Source organism: Nerophis lumbriciformis, linkage group LG23, assembly GCF_033978685.3.
Source record: "Nerophis lumbriciformis linkage group LG23, RoL_Nlum_v2.1, whole genome shotgun sequence".
In the NCBI taxonomy this organism is placed as follows: domain Eukaryota; kingdom Metazoa; phylum Chordata; class Actinopteri; order Syngnathiformes; family Syngnathidae; genus Nerophis; species Nerophis lumbriciformis.
The window spans coordinates 41,204,323-41,226,660 of record NC_084570.2 but is presented as its reverse complement, the minus strand read 5'-3'; the positions used below and the strand labels follow the sequence as shown (position 1 = coordinate 41,226,660).

The window sequence follows — 22,338 nt, the reverse complement described above, 5'->3', positions numbered from 1 at the left end:
TAAATATAATGTACAAGTTACACCTTTTGAATGCAATTACTGAAATAAATCAAGTTTTTCAAAATATTCTAATTTACTGGCTTTTACCTGTGTGTGTGTGTGTGTGTGTGTGTGTGTGTGTGTATATATATATATATATATATATATATATATGATCTCAATAATAATAATAAACAGCAATACGTAAGGTTTAAGATAACTGATACCTTATTTATTTTAAATATTTTTTTAATTTTATTGTTTTAATTATTCTACTTTACCGCAAATACATTTAAAAAAACATCATGCGGCGTGTATAATATTAATGAGATGTGACTATTATGAGCGAATCGAGTCTTTTGAACGGCCCTTTACTTTTTAAAGTGAATGCAGTAGTGATCCGTTTCTTGACAATTTGCCATTCCACTGGTGACTGGACTAGAAAATGAAGCAGTCAAAAAAACAAAAAACATTTAAATTTATGTTCATTTATGTCCAGGGCGTACCCCGCCTTCCGCCCGAATGCAGCTGAGATAGGCTCCAGCATCCCCCGCGACTCCGAAAGGGACAAGCGGTAGAAAATTAATGGATGTTCACATTTTTAATATGCCTTATTGTTGTTTTTATTATTCAACTTTACCGCAAATAAAACAAAAAGAACATATTAATGATAATAATAATATTTCACAACCTCTTTTATATTAATTAATTGTATTTAAATTTTTTTGGCTTGGAATTTTTCAAATTTGTATTAATTGATACTATATATTTCTGCTTAGGGGGCAGCACGGTGAAACAAGGGTTAGTGCATGTGCCTCACAATACAAAGGTCCTGAGTTTAATCCTCGGCTCGGGATCTTTCTGTGTGGAGTTTGCATGTTCTCCCCGTGACTGCGTGGGTTCCCTCCGGGTACTCCGGCTTCCTCCCACCTCCAAAGACATGCACCTGGGGATAGGTTGATTGGCAACACTAAATTGGCCCTAGTGTGTGAATGTGAGTGTGAATGTTGTCTGTCTATCTGTGTTGGCCCTGCGATGAGGTGGCGACTTGTCCAGGGTGTACCCCGCCTTCCGCCAGAATGCAGCTGAAATAGACACCAGCACCCCCCGCGACCCCAAAAGGGACAAACAGTAGGAAATGGATGGATGGATCTCTGCTTAGGTTGCTGCCCCCGCGACTCAACTTCAGAAGATGGATGAATGATTTTATATGTGTATATATATATATATATATATATATATATAAATAATAATAAACAGCAACACATAAGGTTCAAGTCTCAAGATAACTTTTTTATTTTAAAGAATTTTTTTATTTTATTATTGTTTTAATTATTCCACTTTACCGCAAATACATTAAAAAAAACATCATGCGGCGTGCATAATATTAATGAGATGTAACTATTATGAGCAAATCGAGTCTTTTGAACGGCTCTTTTTTATTTTTTATTTTATTTTTTTAGTGAATGCAGTTGTGATCCTTTTCTTGACAATTTGCCATCCCACTGGTGACTGGACTAGAAAATGAGGCAGTCAAAAAAAACCTTTTTTATTTGTTTGTTTATGTTCACATTTTTATTATGCCTCATTTTTGTTTAAGTTATTCAACTTTACCGCCAACAAAAAAAAAAAATGATTATAATAATTCACAACCTCTTTTATATTCTGTATAATTGTTTTAAAATTATTTTGGCTTGAATTTTTTTTGATTTGTATTATTTGATACTATATATATCTCTGTTTAGGCTGCTTCCCCCGCGACTCAACTTTGGAAGAAAATGGATGGATGACACTATATATACTGTGTATACACCAAAATTTCGGTTTGGTACGTACCTCGGTTTAGAGGTCACGGTTCGGTTCGTTTTCGGTACAGTAAGAAAACCACAAAATATAAATTTTTGGGTTATTTACCGAATTTGCAAAGTCTTCCACAAAAAATATTTTTCTTCGTGGAATATTTGATGTGAAGTAATTGGAACCTTGGATAGGTCAATAATTCATAATAACATTGATTTTGATTCAATATTATGTTTTGAGCAATGACAGTTTGAAAGAAAGAAAAAAACAGCTTTGTTTTATTAGTCAACATTGCAACTTTTTCTAAATTACATTTAACATTTAAGCTTTTTTATTTCACTTTTGTTATGTTTTTGTTTATTTTAATAGTATTTTTAGAATGTGCCGTGGGCCTTTAAAACATTAGCTGTGGGCCGCAAATGGCCTACGGGGCACACTTTTGACACCGCTGCTATAGATAATAAAAAATTAAATCTGATAAATCTATAGATAAAATAATAAAAAATTAAATCTGATAAATCTATAGATAAAAAGCAGAGCCTGGCAACGCATGCGCGTTTATCATAACTCTCTTGCTCTCTCTGTCTCTGCCCCTCCCTCACGAATGCTGCTGCGCGCACAATTTGTTTTGTTTTTAACCTTCTTTACCCTGAACGTACATTGAAAATACACGCAACCCTAACTCAAAATGCCCGACATTTGAGGCATTTAAGAAACTCCGCCCAGACAGCTCTGCAAAAGAGGACATGTCCGGCGAAAAGAGGATGTATGGTCAGTCTATCGTAGCTCGTTAGCTGCTAGCATGCCGTGTGTTGTGCCTCGGTGTGCATTGTTTACACAACGTGCGTTACGCTACTTAATGTGGCCGTGTGGAATCTCGTTCGGTACACCTCCGAACCGGAACCTCCGAACCGGAACCCCCGTACGGAAACGGTTCAATACAAATAAACGTCCAATTACACCCCTAATAAATATATATATATAATAAACAACAATACTTAAAGTTTAAAATAACCAATTTATTTTAAAGAATTGTTTTTTTTTTTTTATTACTGTTTTAAGTTTTACCACAAATACATTTCAAAACATAAGGCGGCGTGCATAATATAAATGAGATGTGAATCAAGTCTTTTGAACGGCTCTTTTATTAAGTGAACGCAGTTGTGATCATGGTGTCTGAAAATGTGGCAGTCAAAAAAACACATTTTTATTATGCCTTTTTATTGTTTTAATTATTCAACTTTACCGCAAATACATAAAAATAAAAAAAAGCGACATGCATAATAATGTTATTGAGATGTGACTATAATGAACAAATCGAGTCTTGTGAACAGCTTTTATTTATTTTTTATTTTTATTTTTTAAGTGAACGCAGTTGTGATCCGTTTCTCGACAATTTGCCATCCCACTGGTGTCTGGACTTGAAAATGAGGCAGTCAAAAAAAATAATTAATTTTTATGTTGACATTTTTATTATTCCTTAATTCTAGTTGTATTTATACTTCATATATCCAGAGATATATATGTATATGTATATATATATATGTATGTGTATGTATATATATATATGTATATATATATGTATGTATGTATGTATGTGTATGTGTATATATATATGTGTGTATATATGTATGTATATGTATGTATGTATGTATATGTATGTATATATATGTATGTATATATATGTATATATATATGTATATATATGTGTATATATATATATATATGTATATATATGTGTATATATATATATATGTGTATATATATATATATATATATATATATATATACATGTGTGTATATATATATATATATATGTGTATATATATATGTGTATATATATATATGCTTTGTTATTTATGTTTTTCTGTATTGTTATAATGCTCTTGCGCTAGAAAGCGATGTCACTGTCATAGCATGGGGATTATTGCATCAGCGCTATTAATGCTAACTGGGCGGTTTGCAACTTTTACAACATTGGTTCTGTTGTTGCTGCATGGGGGTGTCAAAAAAAAAAGATTTTCGATTGAATCACAATTTCTATTTATGATTCTTAATCAATTTTTTAAAATCGCTCAGACAAATCATATTGATGTAGATCTATTTCTGCTGTACAGATGTATTTACTGTAGGAAATAGAGGTGTTGGATACTTCTCTTGTTGCTATATTTGTATTTATTAAATGTTTGGGTAGGATTTTATTAAACAAAACCAGTTTTATTATAAGTAATATAGATATATATTTTTTTCACAGCTGTTAATCTATTTTATGGAGGAATGTAGTTAATCATACAACTGGCATTCAATAATATTAAAAAGTATTGATTTTGGATAAAGAATCGTTTTAAATCAAGAATAGATTCAATACCCCCAAGAATTGAATCGTGTGGTGCCCAAAGATTCACAGCAAATCAATATTAAAGTAAAAAAATAAACTTGTTGTGTAGGAGTTTCTACATTTATCCCAAATATCGCCTGCTTCCAGTTTTTTCAGCTCAAAGATGGTCATAATTCCAATATTTAATTTACAGTTAAATGTTTTGCAGCAGGAGGAAGAGGAGAAGGCAGAAGCTGAAGACAAAGTCGATCCAAGCTTGCTGACTGATGACCACCTGAAGGCTGCTTTGCTCGCACATGGCGTCAAAATTGGACCTATTGTGGGTAAGATGCCCTATTAAATTGTTTTGAATGCCAATTTTATTAATAATAAAATATTTATATTAAAATCAAATGTATAATTATTACGTCCATATCAATTTAGTTATAACTACATTATTTTTCAATTATCTTTTTTAATCAAGTTTCCAATATACTGTATTTTCCGGACTCTTAAAATCCTTTTTTTTTTTCCCTCAAAACTCAACATCCATCCATCCATCCATCTTCTTCCGCTTATCCGAGGTCAGGTCGCGGGGGCAGCAGCCTAAGTAGGGAAACCCAGACTTCCCTCTCCCCAGCCACTTCGTCCAGCTCTTCCTGTGGGACCCCGAGACGTTCCCAGGCCAGCCGGGAGACATAGTCTTCCCAACGTGTCCTGGGTCTTCCCCGCGGCCTCCTACCGGTCGGACGTGCCCTAAACACCTCCCTAGGGAGGCGTTCGGGTGGCATCCTGACCAGATGCCCGAACCACCTCATCTGGCTCCTCTCGATGTGGAGGAGCAGCGGCTTTACTTTGAGCTCCCCCCGGATGGCAGAGCTTCTCACCCTATCTCTAAGGGAGAGATCCGCCACCCGGCGGAGGAAACTCATTTCGGCCGCTTGTACCCGTGATCTTGTCCTTTCGGTCATAACCCAAAGCTCATGACCATAGATGAGGATGGGAACGTAGATCGACCGGTAAATTGAGAGCTTTGCCTTCCGGCTCAGCTCCTTCTTCACCACAACGGATCGATACAGCGTCCGCATTACTGAAGACGCCGCACCGATCCGCCTGTCGATCTCACGATCCACTCTTCCCTCACTCGTGAACAAGACTCCGAGGTACTTGAACTCCTCCACTTGGGGCAAGATCTCCCCCCCCAACCCGGAGATGGCACTCCACCCTTTTCCGGGAGAGAACCATGGACTCGGACTTGGAGGTGCTGATTCTCATCCCAGTCGCTTCACACTCGGCTGCGAACCGATCCAGTGAGAGCTGAAGATCCTGGCCAGATGAAGCCATCAGGACCACATCATCTGCAAAAAGCAGAGACCTAATCCTGCAGCCACCAAACCAGATCCCCTCAACGCCTTGACTGCGCCTAGAAATTCTGTCCATAAAAGTTATGAACAGAATCGGTGACAAAGGGCAGCCTTGGCGGAGTCCAACCCTCACTGGAAATGTGTCCGACTTACTGCCGGCAATGCGGACCAAGCTCTGGCACTGAGCATACAGGGAGCGGACTGCCACAATCAGACAGTCTGATACCCCATACTCTCTGAGCACTCCCCACAGGACTTCCCGAGGGACACGGCCGAATGCCTTCTCCAAGTCCACAAAACACATGTAGACTGGTTGGGCAAACTCCCATGCACCCTCAAGGACCCTGCCGAGAGTATAGAGCTGGTCCACAGTTCCACGACCAGGACGAAAACCACACTGTTCCTCCTGAATCCGAGGTTCGACTATCCGGCGTAGCCTCCTCTCCGGCGTAGCCTCCTCTCCAGTACACCTGAATAGACCTTACCGGGAAGGCTGAGGAGTGTGATCCCACGATAGTTAGAGCACACCCTCCGGTTCCCCTTCTTAAAGAGAGGAACCACCACCCCGGTCTGCCAATCCAGAGGTACCGCCCCCGATGTCCACGCGATGCTGCAGAGTCTTGTCAACCAGGACAGCCCCACAGCATCCAGAGCCTTAAGGAACTCCGGGCGGATCTCATCTACCCCTGGGGCCTTGCCACCGAGGAGCTTTTTAACTATCTCAGCAACCTCAGCCCCAGAAATAGGAGAGCCCACCACAGACTCCCCAGGCACTGCTTCCTCATAGGAAGACGTGTTGGTGGGATTGAGGAGGTCTTCGAAGTATTCCCTCCACCGATCCACAACATCCGCAGTCGAGGTCAGCAGAACACCATCCTCGCCATACACGGTGTTGATAGTGCACTGCTTCCCCTTCCTGAGGCGGCGGATGGTGGTCCAGAATTGCTTCGAAGCCGTCCGGAAGTCGTTTTCCATGGCTTCCCCGAACTCCTCCCATGTCCGAGTTTTTGCCTCTGCGACCGCTGAAGCCGCACACCGCTTGGCCTGTCGGTACCTGTCCGCTGCCTCAGGAGTCCTATGAGCCAAAAGAACCCGATAGGACTCCTTCTTCAGCTTGACGGCATCCCTCACCGCCGGTGTCCACCAACGGGTTCTAGGATTACCGCCACGACAAGCACCAACTACCTTGCGGCCACAGCTCCAATCAGCCGCCTCGACAATAGAGGCGCGGAACATGGTCCATTCGGACTCAATGTCCAGCACCTCCCTCGTGACATGTTCAAAGTTCTTCAGGAGGTGAGAATTGAAACTCTCTCTGACAGGAGACTCTGCCAAACGTTCCCAGCAAACCCTCACAATGCGTTTGGGCCTGCCAGGTCTGTCCGGCATCCTCCCCCACCATCGCAGCCAACTCACCACCAGGTGGTGATCGGTAGAAAGCTCCGCCCCTCTCTTCACCCGAGTGTCCAAAACATGAGGCCGCAAATCCGATGACACAACTACCGTATTTTCCGCACTATAAGGCGCACCGGATTATTAGCCGCACCTTCTATGAATTACATATTTCATAATTTTGTCCACCAATAAGCCGCCCCGGACTATAAGCCGCGCCTACGCTGCGCTAAAGTGAATGTCAAAAAAACGCTGCGCTAAAGTGAATGTCAAAAAAACAGTCAGATAGTTCAGTCAAACTTTAATAATATATTGAAAACCAGCGTTCTAACAACTCTGTCCCAAAATGTACAAATGTGCAATCACAAACATAGTAAAATTCAAAATGGTGTAGAGCAATAGCAACATACCGGTAATGTTGCTCGAACGTTAATGTCACAACACACAACACACAAAATAAACATAGCGCTCACTTTCTGAAGTTATTCTTCATTCGTACCGGTAAATCCTTCGAATTCTTCGTCTTCGGTGTCCGAATTGAAAAGTTGCGCTAGCGTGGCTTCCAAAATGGCCGGCTCCGTCTCTTCGAAATCATCGGATTCAGTGTCGCTGTTGTTGTGCAGCAGTTCTGTGAATCCTGCCTTCCGGAAAGCTCGGACCACAGTTGTGACAGAAATATCTGCCCAGGCATTTACAATCCACTGGCAGATGTTGGCGTATGTCGTCCGGCGTTGTCTGCCCGTCTTAGTGAAGGTGTGTTCGCCTTCGGTCATCCATTTTTCCCACGCAGTTCGCAGTCGTGATTTGAATGCCCTGTTGACACCAATATCCAGCGGTTGGAGTTCTTTGGTTAATCCACCCGGAATGACGGCGAGTGTTGTATTTGTGTGCTTCACTTGTTTTTTGACACCATCTGTGATGTGGGCGCGCATAGAGTCATATATCAACATGGACGGAGCAGCGTGAAAAAAGCCACCCGGCCGCTTCGCGTAAACTTCCCTTAACCACTCGCTCATCTTTTCTTCATCCATCCATCCCTTCGAGTTAGCTTTTATGATGACGCCGGCTGGAAAGGTCTCTTTTGGCAAGGTCTTCCTTTTGAATATGACCATGGGAGGAAGTTTCTGGCCATTAGCATGGCAAGCTAGAACCACAGTGAAGGACGACTTTTCATTCCCAGTGGTGCGAATATTCACCGTACGTGCTCCCGTTGTATCAACAGTGCGGTTCACAGGAATATCAAAAGTCAGTGGAACCTCGTCCTTGTTGATAATGTTCTCTGGCCGGATCTTTTTTTCCGCTATCTTCTTTTTACAATATGCACGGAAAGTAGCCAGCTTTTCTTTAAAGTCGTTAGGCAGTTGCTGTGAAACAGTGGTCCGTGTGCGGATGGAGAGATTGCGTCTTTTCATAAACCGAAAACACCAAGAAGCACCACCTTTAAAATCATCCAGGTGAAGTTCGCTTGCTAGCGTTGTTGCCTTCATTCGAATAGTGATGGTGCTGACACTTCTGCTTGCTGCTCTCTGCTCAACAACCCACTGTTCGAGTTCGTCCTCCAACTGTTGCCATCGTGCTTTGTTCCCTCGGAAGCTCTGTTTTGTCTTCTTTACCTGGCGCAGGTCATCTTCTTGCTTCCTCCACCTACGCACCATTGATTCATTTATGTTATATTCTCTTGCTGCTGCTCTATTTCCGTGTTCTTCGGCATGACTTATTGCCTTAAGTTTAAATTCTGCGTTATAAGCGTGTCGTTTAGTAGGAGCCATTTTGTAGTCTGGTCTTTACAGATGTAGACAAACAAAGGAAATGAAACGAAATATCCGCGCGCTTCTTTTTCTTCCGGGGGCGGGCGGTAGCGCTTCCTGTTCTATGGGGGCGGGTGCTTACCTTGGCGGTTGCTTGCGTAGAAGAAGAAGCACTTCCTGTTCTACCGGGAAAAAAGATGGCGGCTGTTTACCGAAGTTGCGAGATCGAAACTTTATGAAAATTAATCGTAATAAAGCGCACCGGGTTATAAGGCGCACTGTCATCTTTTGAGAAAAATTGTGGTTTTTAGGTGCGCCTTATAGTGCGGAAAATACGGTACAAAGTCGATCATGGAACTGCGGCCTAGGGTGTCCTGGTGCCAAGTGCACATATGGACACCCTTATGTTTGAACATGGTGTTCGTTATGGACAATCTGTGACGGGCACAAAAGTCCAATAACAAAACACCGCTCGGGTTCAGATCCGGGCAGCCATTCTTCCCAATCACGCCTCTCCAGGTTTCACTGTCGTTGCCAACATGAGCATTGAAGTCCCCCAGTAGAATGAGGGAATCACCCGGGGGAGCACTCTCAAGTACTCCCTCGAGTGAATCCAAAAAGGGTGGGTACTCTGAGCTGCGGTTTGGCGCGTAAGCGCAAACCACAGTCAGGACCCGTTCCCCCACCCGAAGGCGGAGGGAAGCTACCCTCTCGTCCACCGGGTTGAACTCCAACGTACAGGCTCTGAGCCGGGGGGCAACAAGAATTGCCACTCCAGCCCGTCGCCTCTCACTGCCGGCAACGCCAGAGTGGAAGAGAGTCCAGCCCCTCTCGAGAGAACTGGTTCCAGAGCCCTTGCTGTGCGTCGAAGTGAGTCCGACTATATCTAGCCGGAACTTCTCCACCTCGCGCACTAGCTCAGGCTCCTTCCCCCCCCAGCGAGGTGACGTTCCACGTCCCAAGAGCTAGCTTCTGTAGCCGAGGATCGGACCGCCAAGTGCCCTGCCTTCGGCTGCCGCCCAGCTCACATCGCACCCGACCTCCATGACCCCTGCTATGGGTGGTGAGCCCAATGGAGGGGGGACCCACGTTGCCTCTTCGGGCTGTCTCGCAGGTTTCCAGGCCCCATGGGGACAGGCCCGGCCACCAGGCGCTCGCCATCGTGCCCCACCTCCAGGCCTGGCTCCAGAGGGGGGCCCCGGTGACCCGCGTCCGGGCGAGGGAAATCTGGGTCCTTGGTTTTTATTTTTCATGGAGGTCTTCGAGCTGCTCTTTGTCTGATCCCTCACCTAGCACCAGTTTGTCTTGGGAGACCCTACCAGGGGGCATAAAGCCCCCGGACAACATAGCTCCTAGGATCATTGGGACACGCAAACTCCTCTACCACGTTAAGGTGGCAGCTCAGAGAGGAGAAAACTCAACAGTACGGAATAATTCTGGTTTTGCTTACTGACCTCAAAGCAATTTTCTTTGGTACATGGTGTAATAAGTGTGACCAGTAGATGGCAGTCACACATAAGAGATATGTGTAGACTGCAATATGATGGCAATATGACTCAAGTAAACAACACCAACATTTTATGTTCCATTGAAAATATGGAGCATTACACACGGCGCTCAAAAATCTATCAAAATGTTTTAGTATGACTTTGGTAAGCTATTAAGCCGCACCTCTTGAAAGATTGTACTGCGACAACCAGGTGGTTTTAGTTATGTAATTATAACTAATTTCAAATAATATGAAGGTAATTACAAATAGTTTTAACTAATACAATAATTTTTATTAATTCAAATGAAATACAATTTTATGAAAATATTTTGTAATTATATATACAGTATATATGTATAATGTAATTGTAACTAATTTAAATTAATATGGAGGTAATTACAAATATAAATTTAATTAATACAAATATTTTATTGAAATATTCTATTAAACATTTTTAATTAAAAAAAACAATTATAGAAATATATTAATTAGAATGTTAAATTATATTTGTAACGATTACCTCCATACAAATTTAAATTTGTTGTAATTACATTCTTTTTAAATAATCTTTTTTCTCACAGGTTTCCAATATAACTGTAGTATTGCTGTAGTAGTATTGCTGTAGTAGTACTGCGTGTCGGCTGCAGGCACAACCAGGTGGTTTTAATTATAATGTAACTATAACTCATTTGAATAATATGGAGGTAATGTTTACAAATTCAATATTAATGAACAGAAATATACTTATTAAAATATTTTTATGAATTCAAATTAAAAATATTTAAAGTTAAAAAAAAATTAAATTATATATACATTATGTATAATGTAATTATAACTAATTTACATTAATATGGAGGTAATATTTACGAATACAATATTAAATTAAAAAATATTTTGTAATTATATATAATACATTATATTTTGTATTATGTAATTATAACTAATTTAAATTGATATGGAGGTAATAACAAATATAATTTTAATTAATAAAAATATTTTTATTAAACGAAATGAATTACAATATTTTTAATAAAACATTATTAATTACAATTATATTTGTAGTTATTACCTCCATATTAATTTAAATGTTTTATAATTACATTGTTTTTAAATAATCTTTTAAGGCAAGTTTCCAATTTAACTGTAGTAGTACTGTAGTAGAACTGCGTGTCTGCTGCAGACACAACCAGGTGGTTTTATGAGAGGACGCTGAGGAGGCTCCAGGATGACGGAGAGAAGACGTCAACCATCGAAACAATCGTCTTGTCTTCTGACAGTGAGGACAACCAAGCAGGTATTTATTATACTTTTCATGATAAAATCATATTTTTTTGTTCAAATTAACAACTGGTGATGTTTGCTAAAGATTGTGATGGACAAGAAGAGGAAGAAGAATGCAGCAAGGTGAGACCACTGTACATAAACACTACATTATCATTTAAATATTTACAATAACAATAGTAATCATTATTTTGAATATTAGAATTTTAATACAAATTGTATTTAATTTGTACATGTATATATTTTTTCCAAATAGTGGTACTCTACTTGGGAAGGTTTACATGCCAGGAAAAGTACACTACTTACAGTATTCCTACTATTTACATTTTGTCCTGTCAGCAATGGTATAAATGATGATATTTAACGTTACAAAACCGTTGAAATCAGATCAACCAAACTAAAAAAGTAAATAAAATGTCACTTTTTCAGCCTATCAGTTTGTTTGGATGTAGACTTCTTGATGAGGATCTCTTGTTGCTAGGCAGAGTTCGTAGGGCTCAATAATAACTGTCCCATAGGCGAATGCGAAACTTGCATTTTTTTTGTCAATGCCAAACATTTTTTTTTTTTTTTTTTTTTTTTTTTTTTTTTTTTTTTTTTTTTTTTACAATTTCCCTTCTTTTAGCAATGTTATGAATTACAACCATTTTAGTCAAGTTGACTTAAATAAAAATACAATATACTAGCGGTTGTTAGATTGTAGGTTTTGTCTTGTTGCTAGGCAGAGTTCGTAGGACTCAATATCTGCCCCATAGGCGACTGCGAAACTTGCATTTTTGTTAGTTTTTTTTTTGTCCAAACCCAACTTTTTTAAATAACTAACTGTGGTGCTCCATAATATGTTGCTGTGCAAGCCACGCCCACAAAACTCAATGACGAGCCACAAACCAATTGAATCACTGCTCTGTATTAAATATAACATGTGTACATTATATTCTAATATTGTATAATACAGAATAGTAATAACAAGCTAAAAACATGTTAAAGTGAAATTCCACCATCTTTAAGTTCATTGTTCAATACTAGTACTTTAAGTAGCCTACTTTTTCTCCACTATTTTTAATTTTTGTGCAATTAAAATTTTTCATTAATGTTAAAAATGACAATAATTTAAAGGTAACCAAAAGGGGTAAAACATTTTATCTATCTAATGGTGGCTAGAATGTAGATTCTCTTGTTGCTAGGCAGAGTTCGTAGGGCTCAATCATAACTGCCCCATAGGCCCATGAAAAACTAGCATATTCTCCATATATATGTATGTATGTACAAAACCAGTGAAGTTGGCACGTTGTGTAAATGGTAAATAACAGAATATAATGATTTGCAAATCCTTTTCAACTTATATTCAATTGAATAGACTGCAAAGACGTGATATTTAACTTTCGAACTGGAAAACTTAATTTTTTGCAAATATTAGCTCATTTGGAATTTGATGCCTGCAACATGTTTAAAAAAAGCTGGCACAAGTGGCAAAAAAGACTGAAAAAGTTGAGGAATGCTCATCAAACACTTATTTGGAACATCCCACAGGTGAACAGGCTAATTGGGAACAGGTGGGTACCATGATTGGGTATAAAAGCAGCTTCCATGAAATGCTCAGTCATTCACAAACAAGGATGGGGCGAGGGTCACCACTTTGTCAACAAATGCGTGAGCAAATTGTTTAAGAACAACATTTCTCAACGAGCTATTGCAAGGAATTTAGGGATTTCACCATTTACGGTCCGTAATACCATCAAAAGGTTCAGAGAATCTGGAGAAATCCCTGCACGTAAGCGGCAAGGCTGCAAACCAACAATGAATGCCTGTGACCTTGGATCCCTCAGACGGTAATGCATCAAAAAGCGACATCAGTGTGTAAAGGATATCACCACATGGGCTCAGGAACACTTCAGAAAACCACTGTCAGTAACTACAGTTTGACGCTACATCTGTAAGTGAAAGTTAAAACTCTACACTGGGGTGAGTTTTTCCTTGCCCGTATGTGGGCTTTGTACCGAGGATGTCGTTGTGGCTTGTGCAGCCCTTTGAGACACTTGTGATTTAGGGCTATATAAATAAAGATTGATTGATTGATTGATACTATGCAAAGCCAAAGCCATTTATCAACAACACCCAGAAACGCTTCGCTGGGCCCGAGCTCATCTGTGATGGACTGATGCAAAGTAGAAAAGGGTTGTGTGTAGGGATGTCCGATAATATCGGACTGCTGATATTATCGGCTGATAAATGCTTTAAAATGTAATATCGGAAATTATCGGTATCGGTTTCAAAATTATCGGTATCGCTTTCAAAAAGTAAAATGTATGACTTTTTAAAACGCCGCTGTGTACACGAACATAGGAAGAAGTACAGAGTGCCAAAAAAACCTTGAAGGCACTGCCTTTGCGTGCCGGCCCAGTCACACAATATCTACGGCTTTTGAAACACTCACAAGTGACTGCAAAGCATACTTGATCAATATCCATACAGGTCACACTGAGGGTGGCCATATAAACACCTTTAACACTGTTACAAATATGCGCCACACTGTGAACCCACACCAAACAAGAATGACAAACACATTTCGGGAGAACATCCGCACCGTAACACAACATAAACGCAACAGAACAAATACCCGGAGCCCCTTGCAGCGCTAACTCTTCCGGGATGCTACAATATACACCCCCCGCTACCCCCTAGCCCCCCCTCACCCCCACCTCAACCACACACCCCCTAACCCCGCCCACCTCAACCCCGCCTTCCCTAACCCCGCCCACCTCAATCTCCTAATGCTCTCTCAGGGAGAGCATGTCCCAAATTCCAAGCTGCTGTTTTAAGGCATATATATATATATATATATAATATATAACAAATGTTTCTTCCCTTTTTAGTCAGAGAAGTCAGTCAGGAAGTGAAAATGCTAATATTTGTATTTTATGTGACCGTCCATCTTTTGAGTTTTTAATATGTATATTTTTTTGCAGCATGCTGTCACTCGCAGCTCCCAGCAGAAAGTTAGCAAACCTGCGTCGACGTTTGAAACCAAGGCAAGTAGCTTGAATTGACACCATGGCTCTAACTGGTTGTTGCTTTAATGAGTCTTCTGTCAGGTCTTGGCTGGATCCATCCAGAGTTGCACTTCTCCCACTGAGAACTTCAGCATCACTCAAATGGTCGAAGAGGTTGTAGTTTCACTTTCTTTTTCCAATCTTTTTGCTGCTGGAATGCAGGAAAACATTTTCAATCCATGTTTTTTTTTCTCTGCAAAACAACAGATGGAGGGTCGGAGGTCAAAGGTGAATGACTGCGTAATACGCCGACGTTGGTCTTCGTCCGACTCCGTAAGTTTGTCCTGTTTGGTGTTGTCGAACCGAGATGCTAACGTTAGAATGCGACGAGTACAGTTGTATCACTCTGAGGCTAAACAAAGGTCTAGCATGCTAATAGTTAGCAAGTGTAGTGTACCAAGTTTTATGTCTCCGAGGTGTACTGTGGAAACATTTACTGGGTCTGGGCATTGCTATATGTTAGCTGCTAGTATACTACCTTTTTCAGTTGAAACCTTAAAGGCCTACTGAAACCCACTACTACCGACCACGCAGTCTGATAGTTTATATATCAATGATGAAATCTTAACATTGTACCACATGCCAATACGGCCGGGTTAGCTTACTAAAGTGCAATTTTAAATTTCGCGCGACATATCCTGCTGAAAACGTCTCGGTATGATGATGCCTGCGCGTGACGTCACGGATTGTTGAGGACATTTTGAGACAGCATGGTGGCCAGCTATTAAGTCGTCTGTTTCATCGCAAAATTCCACAGTATTCTGGACATCTGTGTTGGTGAATCTTTGGCAATTTGTTCAATGAACAATGGAGACAGCAAAGAAGAAAGCTGTAGGTGGGAAGCGGTGTATTGCGGCAGGTGTTGTGCCGTATAACGCACCCCCGCCGTAGAATACACCCCTAGACTGTTGTGCCGGATAACACAGCCGGTGTTTCATTGTTTACATTGCCGAAAGATGACAGTCAAGCTTTACCATTAGCCTGTGGAGAACTGGGACAACAGAGACTCTTACCAGGAGAACTTTGAGTTGGATGCGCAGACGCGGTACTGTGAGTACGCATGCAGCTGCGGCTTCCAAACATTTGATCGCTTGCCCGTACGTGCGTGCCGCTATGTGCATGTCACGTACGTAACTTTGGGGACTTTGGGAAATATATGTACTGTATGAACTTTGGGGAGGTGAACGGTACTTTGGGCTGTGGGATTGAGTGTTGTGCAGGTGTTTGAGTTGTATTGGCAGGTTATATGGACGGGAGGGGGGAGGTGTTTATGTGGGATTCATTTGTGGCATATTAAATATAAGCCTGGTTGTGTTGTGGCTAATAGAGTATATAAATGTCTTGTGTTTATTTACTGTTTTAGTCATTCCCAGCTGAATATCAGGTCCCACCCGCCTCTCACAGCATCTTCCCTATCTGAATCGCTCCCACTGCCCTCTAGTCCTTCACTCTCACTTTCCTCATCCACAAATCTTTCATCCTCGCTCAAATTAATGGGGAAATCGTCGCTTTCTCGGTCCGAATCGCTCTCGCTGCTGGAGGCCATGATTGTAAACTGCAGATGTGAGGAGCTCCACAACCTGTGACGTCACGCTACTCGTCTGCTACTTCGGTACAGACAAGGCTTTTTTATCAGCGACCAAAAGTTGCGAACTTTATCGTCGATGTTCTCTACTAAATCCTTTCAGCAAAAATATGGCAATATTGCGAAATGATCAAGTATGACACAGAATGGACCTGCTATCCCCGTTTAAATAAGAAAATCGCATTTCAGTAGGCCTTTAACGTGGTTTGCGGAGCTCCACCTGGTGTTGTGGTTATGGCGGTCATTTACGTTATGGAAGTAATTTGACATGTACTTCGGTATCAGGGAGGTGTAGCGGATTTTATAGACTAGGCTCAGTGCAAGTTGTTTTACTCTGTCCTCCACCCTGAGCCAGCCCACTTTGGAGAAGTGGGTTGGAGTGAGGTGTGATCTGGGGTGGAGGTCTAGGAGTAACTGACTAGCTTGTTCTGGGATGTTTGGAGTCTAGATTTGAGGGTTTTGGAGGTGCTAGGGTACCAGGAGGTGCATGCGTAATCGAAAAAGGGTTGAACAAGTTACCATGCTAACCTTTTAGCTAATTTTACAGCCTTACATCTCAGTCATACAACTTGGTACTTCGATACATGCTAATAATTGTTTAGCCAATTTTGCAGCTGTACGCCTCAGTCATATAACTTGGTACTAGATGTATGCCAGCTGTTGGCATGGTAACTTTAGCATGCTAGTATACTAACATATGTATGCTAACTTTTTTAGCCATTTTTGCAGCTGTACACTCCAGTCATATAACTTGTTACTTGACACATTAACTGCTGGCACGCAAACTTAGCCATTTTTACAGCTGTACATGTAAGAGTCATATGACTTGGTATTTGGCACATGTTAACTGTTAGCATGATAAATGTTTTTAGCCAATTTCGCAGCCCTACACCTCAGTCATAATTTGGTTATTGATACATGCTACGTTTAAATTTTTTATTTTTACAGCTGAACACCTTAGTCATATAACTCCATATTTAGTGCATGCTAGCTGTTACCATGCTAACCTTTTTAGCTAATTTTACAGCCTCCCAGTCATACAACTTGGTACCAATTTTTGCCGCTGTTCACCTCAGTCATAACTTGTGTACTAGATATGTGCTAGCTGTTAGCATGCTAACTTTAGCATGCTAGTAAACTAACATTTGTATGCTAACTTTTTTAGCCATTTTTGCAGCTGTACACTCCAGTCATATAACTTCTAACTTGACACATGCAAACTGTTAACATGTTAACTTTAGCATGATAGCATTCCTGAAAATTTGGTGGGTCACGGCATCAGGAAGGCCACGCACTTCAATCCTCCAGCACTACACGATGGCTGCCCTCTGCGCTTCAAGAGAGGATGGTTCAAATGCAGAGACTTTAAATCTACAATCCAGAAAATCGCTTTGAATGAACAAAATCATATTGAAATGTTTTTATGATGCTGTCTGGACACATCGGAACATAATCATAAAGCCATGTTTGCACAATAGTGGATATTTTAAGTCATATTAGGGGTTGAACATGCACTTGTTTCAGGTGGACATGACGGCAGGTGTGGACGAGAGGAGGCAATCCCAACACCTTACTCCAATGGTGTCACTTTCTGAAAGACAAGAAAAGGTGCAGTCTTTTAATAAGTTTTCCTTACCTTTATACATTCATTCATATTATCATTATTAGTAAATTATAATCATAATTATATTATAATTATTATACTTATAAATATAATTTATTGTCATCATACTAATTAATATTATATTCATTTTAGTAATTTTACTAGTATGATTATCAAACCTGCATTTACAATAACTATTAGCACTAATAACAAATATTATTTATTAAAATTTTATAATAGTTATAGTTTATTATAATCATACTTATTTTCATTATATACATCATAGTAATTATTATTCTAATAATAATGTTGAACCAATCCAATCCAATCCACTTTATTTATATAGCACATTTAAACAAAATGTTTCCAAAGTGCTGCACAACAATATTAAAAACAATATAAAATAAATATGATTAAAAACGCCTGCCATTCATAATAATAATTACTATAATTATTGTAATTATTATAAATGGCAGGTTTGGTAATTATTATTAGTATAATTAGTATTTGATTATAATTATTGTAATCATAATAGTATTGATTATAATAATTCTTAAAAATATAATATTGTAGTCTTTATAATCTTCATTATAATTATATTTTAATCATTGTATTTACTTTTATAATGATTCTAATGATTATTATAATTATCTTCATTGTATATCAATATCTTAATGACTATGTTATTGTTTTATCAATATTATTATTAATATAAATGTTTTATAATAGTACTATTATAATTATTATATCATTATTAGTAATATAATAATTATGATAATGATAAAATATTAATAATAATAATACAAATATTAAAATTGTATTAAGAATGGTTAAAATCACACCATAATGATTTTTAAGTATGTTTTTTTGATAACTTGCTTTTAGGCCCTTTGACCTCTTTACAGTTTGTTTTTAATTGTGTGGTTTACAAAGTTTTTGAAGGTACTTACTTTCTACGTTGTGCATTCAAGGAGTTACTTCCTGACATTACGACCACACCCACGGCCATCAGGTGAGTGACATCACAATTTGATAGAACAGCTTTCACAAAGCAAATTGTGGCCATCATAAAACCAACAAATGTTTTCCTGGCGGTTATATAAGAAGTAAAAGCACGATCGACGTAAGTCAACGCTAACTTTGTAGTAATTTCATTTCTTGCAATCAACTTACAGCACGTGTATACTTCAATTACAAAATGATGCTCATGTGAATTATGCTAGTCTGCACATTTTTAAATGTTTGACTTTGTCTAATGTGACCTCATGCCATAAAAAATATTTATTTATGTGCACCACCATTTAAGAAAATAAATGACATACAGTATAACTGTCGTGTAAAAAGAAGTCAGCCACGGTAGAGTAATTTAGCATATTTAACGCTAAACTATACTAGTTTGCACAAAACCTGCTGATGATTTTAATTCTTAAAAATTTTAAAAAGCCAGAATGCCACAAGTGTTTAAACTGAATTGAATGTATGCAGTGTCAGTGTCGTACAAGTATAAAAATAGGTTAACCATTGTCAAACATGTATTATATTTGACTTTTAAGAAAAAATAAACAATAAAAACATTTACATATTGATTATATACATGAAAAATAAGTTAATTGTTTACAAATAGCTGACTCACCCTTTACTTTGGCGACAGAATATATTCTTCATGACCCTTTTAACCACATTGTAGTTAGCAGCCAGGACAGGACGTGTGTATGGCTTCCCTCCAAACTTCTATAGATATCGTGTTTTTCTGCTGTGGTTCAAAAGAAAAAGAAAAATAAGCTTGCGTAGGCGACACAAAAGTTAAAAGGAAAAATATGCTAAAGCAGTCGACACTAAAGTCAAAGAAAAAAACAAAAACAAAGAAAAAGCAAAAGAGACTTGTGGAGTCAACGCAAAGCAAAATAGGCCTGTGGAGGTAACACAAGTCCAAAAAAATAAAACTCGGCTTGTGGAAACCAACAAAGAAGCAACATATAAAAGAAATAAAAAAATAAAACTAGGCTTATAGACGCAAACATAAGTCCAAGAAAAAGCAAAATAGGCTTGTAGAGGCGACACAAAAGTCAAACATAAAAGCAAAAGAAAAGAAAAAGAACATAAGTGAATGAAAAAGCAAAAGAGGCTTGTGAAGTCAACACAAAAGTGAAAGAAAAAGCAAAAGAGGCTTGTGCAGGCGACACAAAAGTGAAAGAAAAAGCAAAATATAAAGAAAGAAAAATTGGTTTGTGAAGGCAACACAAAATTCATAGAAAAAGCAAAATAGGCTTGCGCAGGCGACACAAAAGTGGAAAAAGAAAAGCAAGAGGCTTGTGGGGACACAACTGAAAGAAAAAGAAAAATATAAAGAAGAAAAATAGGTTTGTGAAGGCAACATAAAAATGAAAGAAAAAGCAAAAGAGGCTTGTGGAGGCGACACAAAAGTGAAAGAAAAATATTAAGAAAAAGGATAGGTTTGTGGAGGTGACACAAAAGTCAAGAAAAAGAAAAATAGATTTGTAGCGTCGACAAAAAGGGAAAGAGGCTTGTGGAGTTAGTAACACAAAAGTCTAAAAGAAAAATATAAAGAAAAAAAGGTTAGTAGAGGCGACACAAGTTAAAAATCAAATAACGCTAAAGCAGTCAAAACAAAAGACAAAGAAAAGGCAAGAGTGTAAAGGCAAAATAGGCCTGTGGAGGTAACACAAAAGTCCAAAAAAAGGAAACTAGACTTGTGGAAATCGACCCAGAAGTAAAAGAAAAAGCAACATATAAAGAAAAAAGAAAAATAGGCTTATAGAGGCAAACATAAGGCCAATAAAAAGAAAGAGGCTTGACACAAAAATCAAAGAAAAAGCAAAATATAAAGAAAAAAATAGGTTGGTGGAGGGAACACAAAAGTCAAAAAGCAAAATGTGAAGAATAAGAAAGATAGGCTTGTAGAGGCAACACAAAAGTGAAAGAAAAATAGGTTTGTAGTGTTGACAAAAAGTGAAAGAGGCTTGTGGAGGAAACAGGTCAAAAAGCAAAATATAAAGAAAAAGAGAGAGGCTTGTGGAGGTGAGACAAAATTATAAAGAAAAACAAACAAGGCTTGTGGAGGCGACCCTTTTGTTGCTCACTGGAGGTCAGAGGTGTTAATGTACTGCCTTTTTGACCTTCGACATACCAAAAATGTGTGTGTGTGTGTCAGCGTGGCCTGTCGCAGGCCCATCAAGGGTGCGGCGGGACGTCCCGTGCGGTACCAAAGAAGGCCAGTCAGTCCCAGGACGGAGGACAGGAAGGAAGTGGAGTGTGGCTTGGTTCCCGTTCAGGTCCAGTTTGTGGTGTTTGTGTTCTTGGCTGTGCTGCTCTTTGTTGTTGAAGACCAGTCTCTGAGTCCACTCCTGGTCCTGGTCTACAACCTGGTGACCTCTCTCTGCAACACGGAATCAAACCTGCAGGAGACTGTAGCACTGTTAGGGCAGGACTAAATGTTGACTTAAAATATCAATACATTTTTCAATATTTTTAAAACTTGTTTCAATAAAGATGTTGTGGTTTTGTACCAAGGTGTCCAAAGTGTGGCCCAGGGGCCATTTGCAGCTACCCTTTTAGGACATTTTAAACATACTATTATGTAATGTGATGTAACAAAAATGTTGAAAACAATAACAAAAAGCTGCAATATAAACAGTTTTTTTTACTTTAAAACTGCCAAGTAGCTCCAATGACTTCACATCAAATATTACATTTGGACTTTTTGGGGAATATTGCATATTTTGTTTGCCATAAAAATAAAACAAAGTTTTATTTAACAAAAATGGCATCAAACATAACAAAAATAACTTATTCACAGATAGATCTCAATTTGATGCAGAGATTTAAGTGTTAAAATATATTTTGATATAACCTATTACTTTTAAAGAGTGGGGGGCTTTTAGGATCCCCAAGATCATTACCAGTAGTCTGTTTTTTTAAACTGTAATTGCTCCAAAACTAATGAACCAAAAGCAACGTTTTGAATTATTTACCAAATTAAGGCTCCAATTACTTAACATAAAATTTATTTTAATAAATTTTACATATTTTGTGGTTGTGCCACAAAAAAGGGTTTCTTTGGGGGGAAAATAGCATAATGTGACAATCTCATGTTTTATTTTCTGCATTTGTTTTGTTTGGCGCTCAGTTTAGTTCCACTTCCTGTCTCTCTTAGCGTGTTGTCGGTGACTGTCAGCCTGGGCACACCTGGTTGTAGTTGCCAATCAGGCGCTTATAAATACCTGCCTCGCTCTCATCAGGACTAGTTTGTTTGCTGCTTTACTGCACATCCCTTGTGATGATTCAAATATTTCATTACAATACTTACCTGTATGTTATCCTGTCTCCTGCACCTTGGGGTCATAACTACTGCAGCCATGCCAGTTGGTGACACAAACATACAAAAATATGTGACAGAGATGTAGGACCGGGAGGTGGAGAGAAAGGTGGGTTTTTTTCCAATTTTTTTTTCTGTTTTTTTGGGGGGGGCTGTATTATATTGTTCCTATCAAATGTATAAATATAAAAAATAAAACATACAAAAATAACGTTATGGCAATGGATAGACATGAAGTTCCATCCATCCATTTTCTACCGCTTGTCCCTTTTGGGGTCGCGGGAGCCTATCTCAGCTGCATTCGGGCGCAAGGCGGCATACACCCTGGACAAGTTGCCACCTCATCACAGGGCCAACACAGATAGACAACATTCACACTCACATTCACACACTA

The 22,338-nt window shown here is 39.1% G+C and overlaps 1 protein-coding gene across 6 annotated transcripts in view; it reads left to right on the top strand.

The window, feature by feature from the left end:
• Nucleotides 1–22,324, top strand: part of LOC133622551 (lamina-associated polypeptide 2-like) — a 27,984-nt gene extending 5,660 nt beyond the window's left edge. For 2 of the 6 annotated variants that reach the window (XM_061985383.2, XM_072915916.1), the window contains exons 3-11: nucleotides 4,329–4,440; nucleotides 11,270–11,383; nucleotides 11,456–11,493; nucleotides 14,337–14,399; nucleotides 14,463–14,534; nucleotides 14,628–14,693; nucleotides 17,530–17,613; nucleotides 18,580–18,620; nucleotides 20,781–22,322. In XM_061985383.2, coding sequence (XP_061841367.1) covers nucleotides 4,329–4,440; nucleotides 11,270–11,383; nucleotides 11,456–11,493; nucleotides 14,337–14,399; nucleotides 14,463–14,534; nucleotides 14,628–14,693; nucleotides 17,530–17,613; nucleotides 18,580–18,620; nucleotides 20,781–21,060 — 870 coding nt within the window. In that variant the 3' untranslated portion in view covers nucleotides 21,061–22,322. Of the gene's footprint in view, nucleotides 1–4,325; nucleotides 4,441–11,269; nucleotides 11,384–11,455; nucleotides 11,494–14,336; nucleotides 14,400–14,462; nucleotides 14,535–14,627; nucleotides 14,694–17,529; nucleotides 17,614–18,579; nucleotides 18,621–20,780 lie in introns of all 6 variants that reach the window. The other 4 variants (XM_072915913.1, XM_061985381.2, XM_072915915.1 and 1 more) reach the window with 4 other exon arrangements.
• Nucleotides 22,325–22,338: the final 14 nt, after the last annotated feature.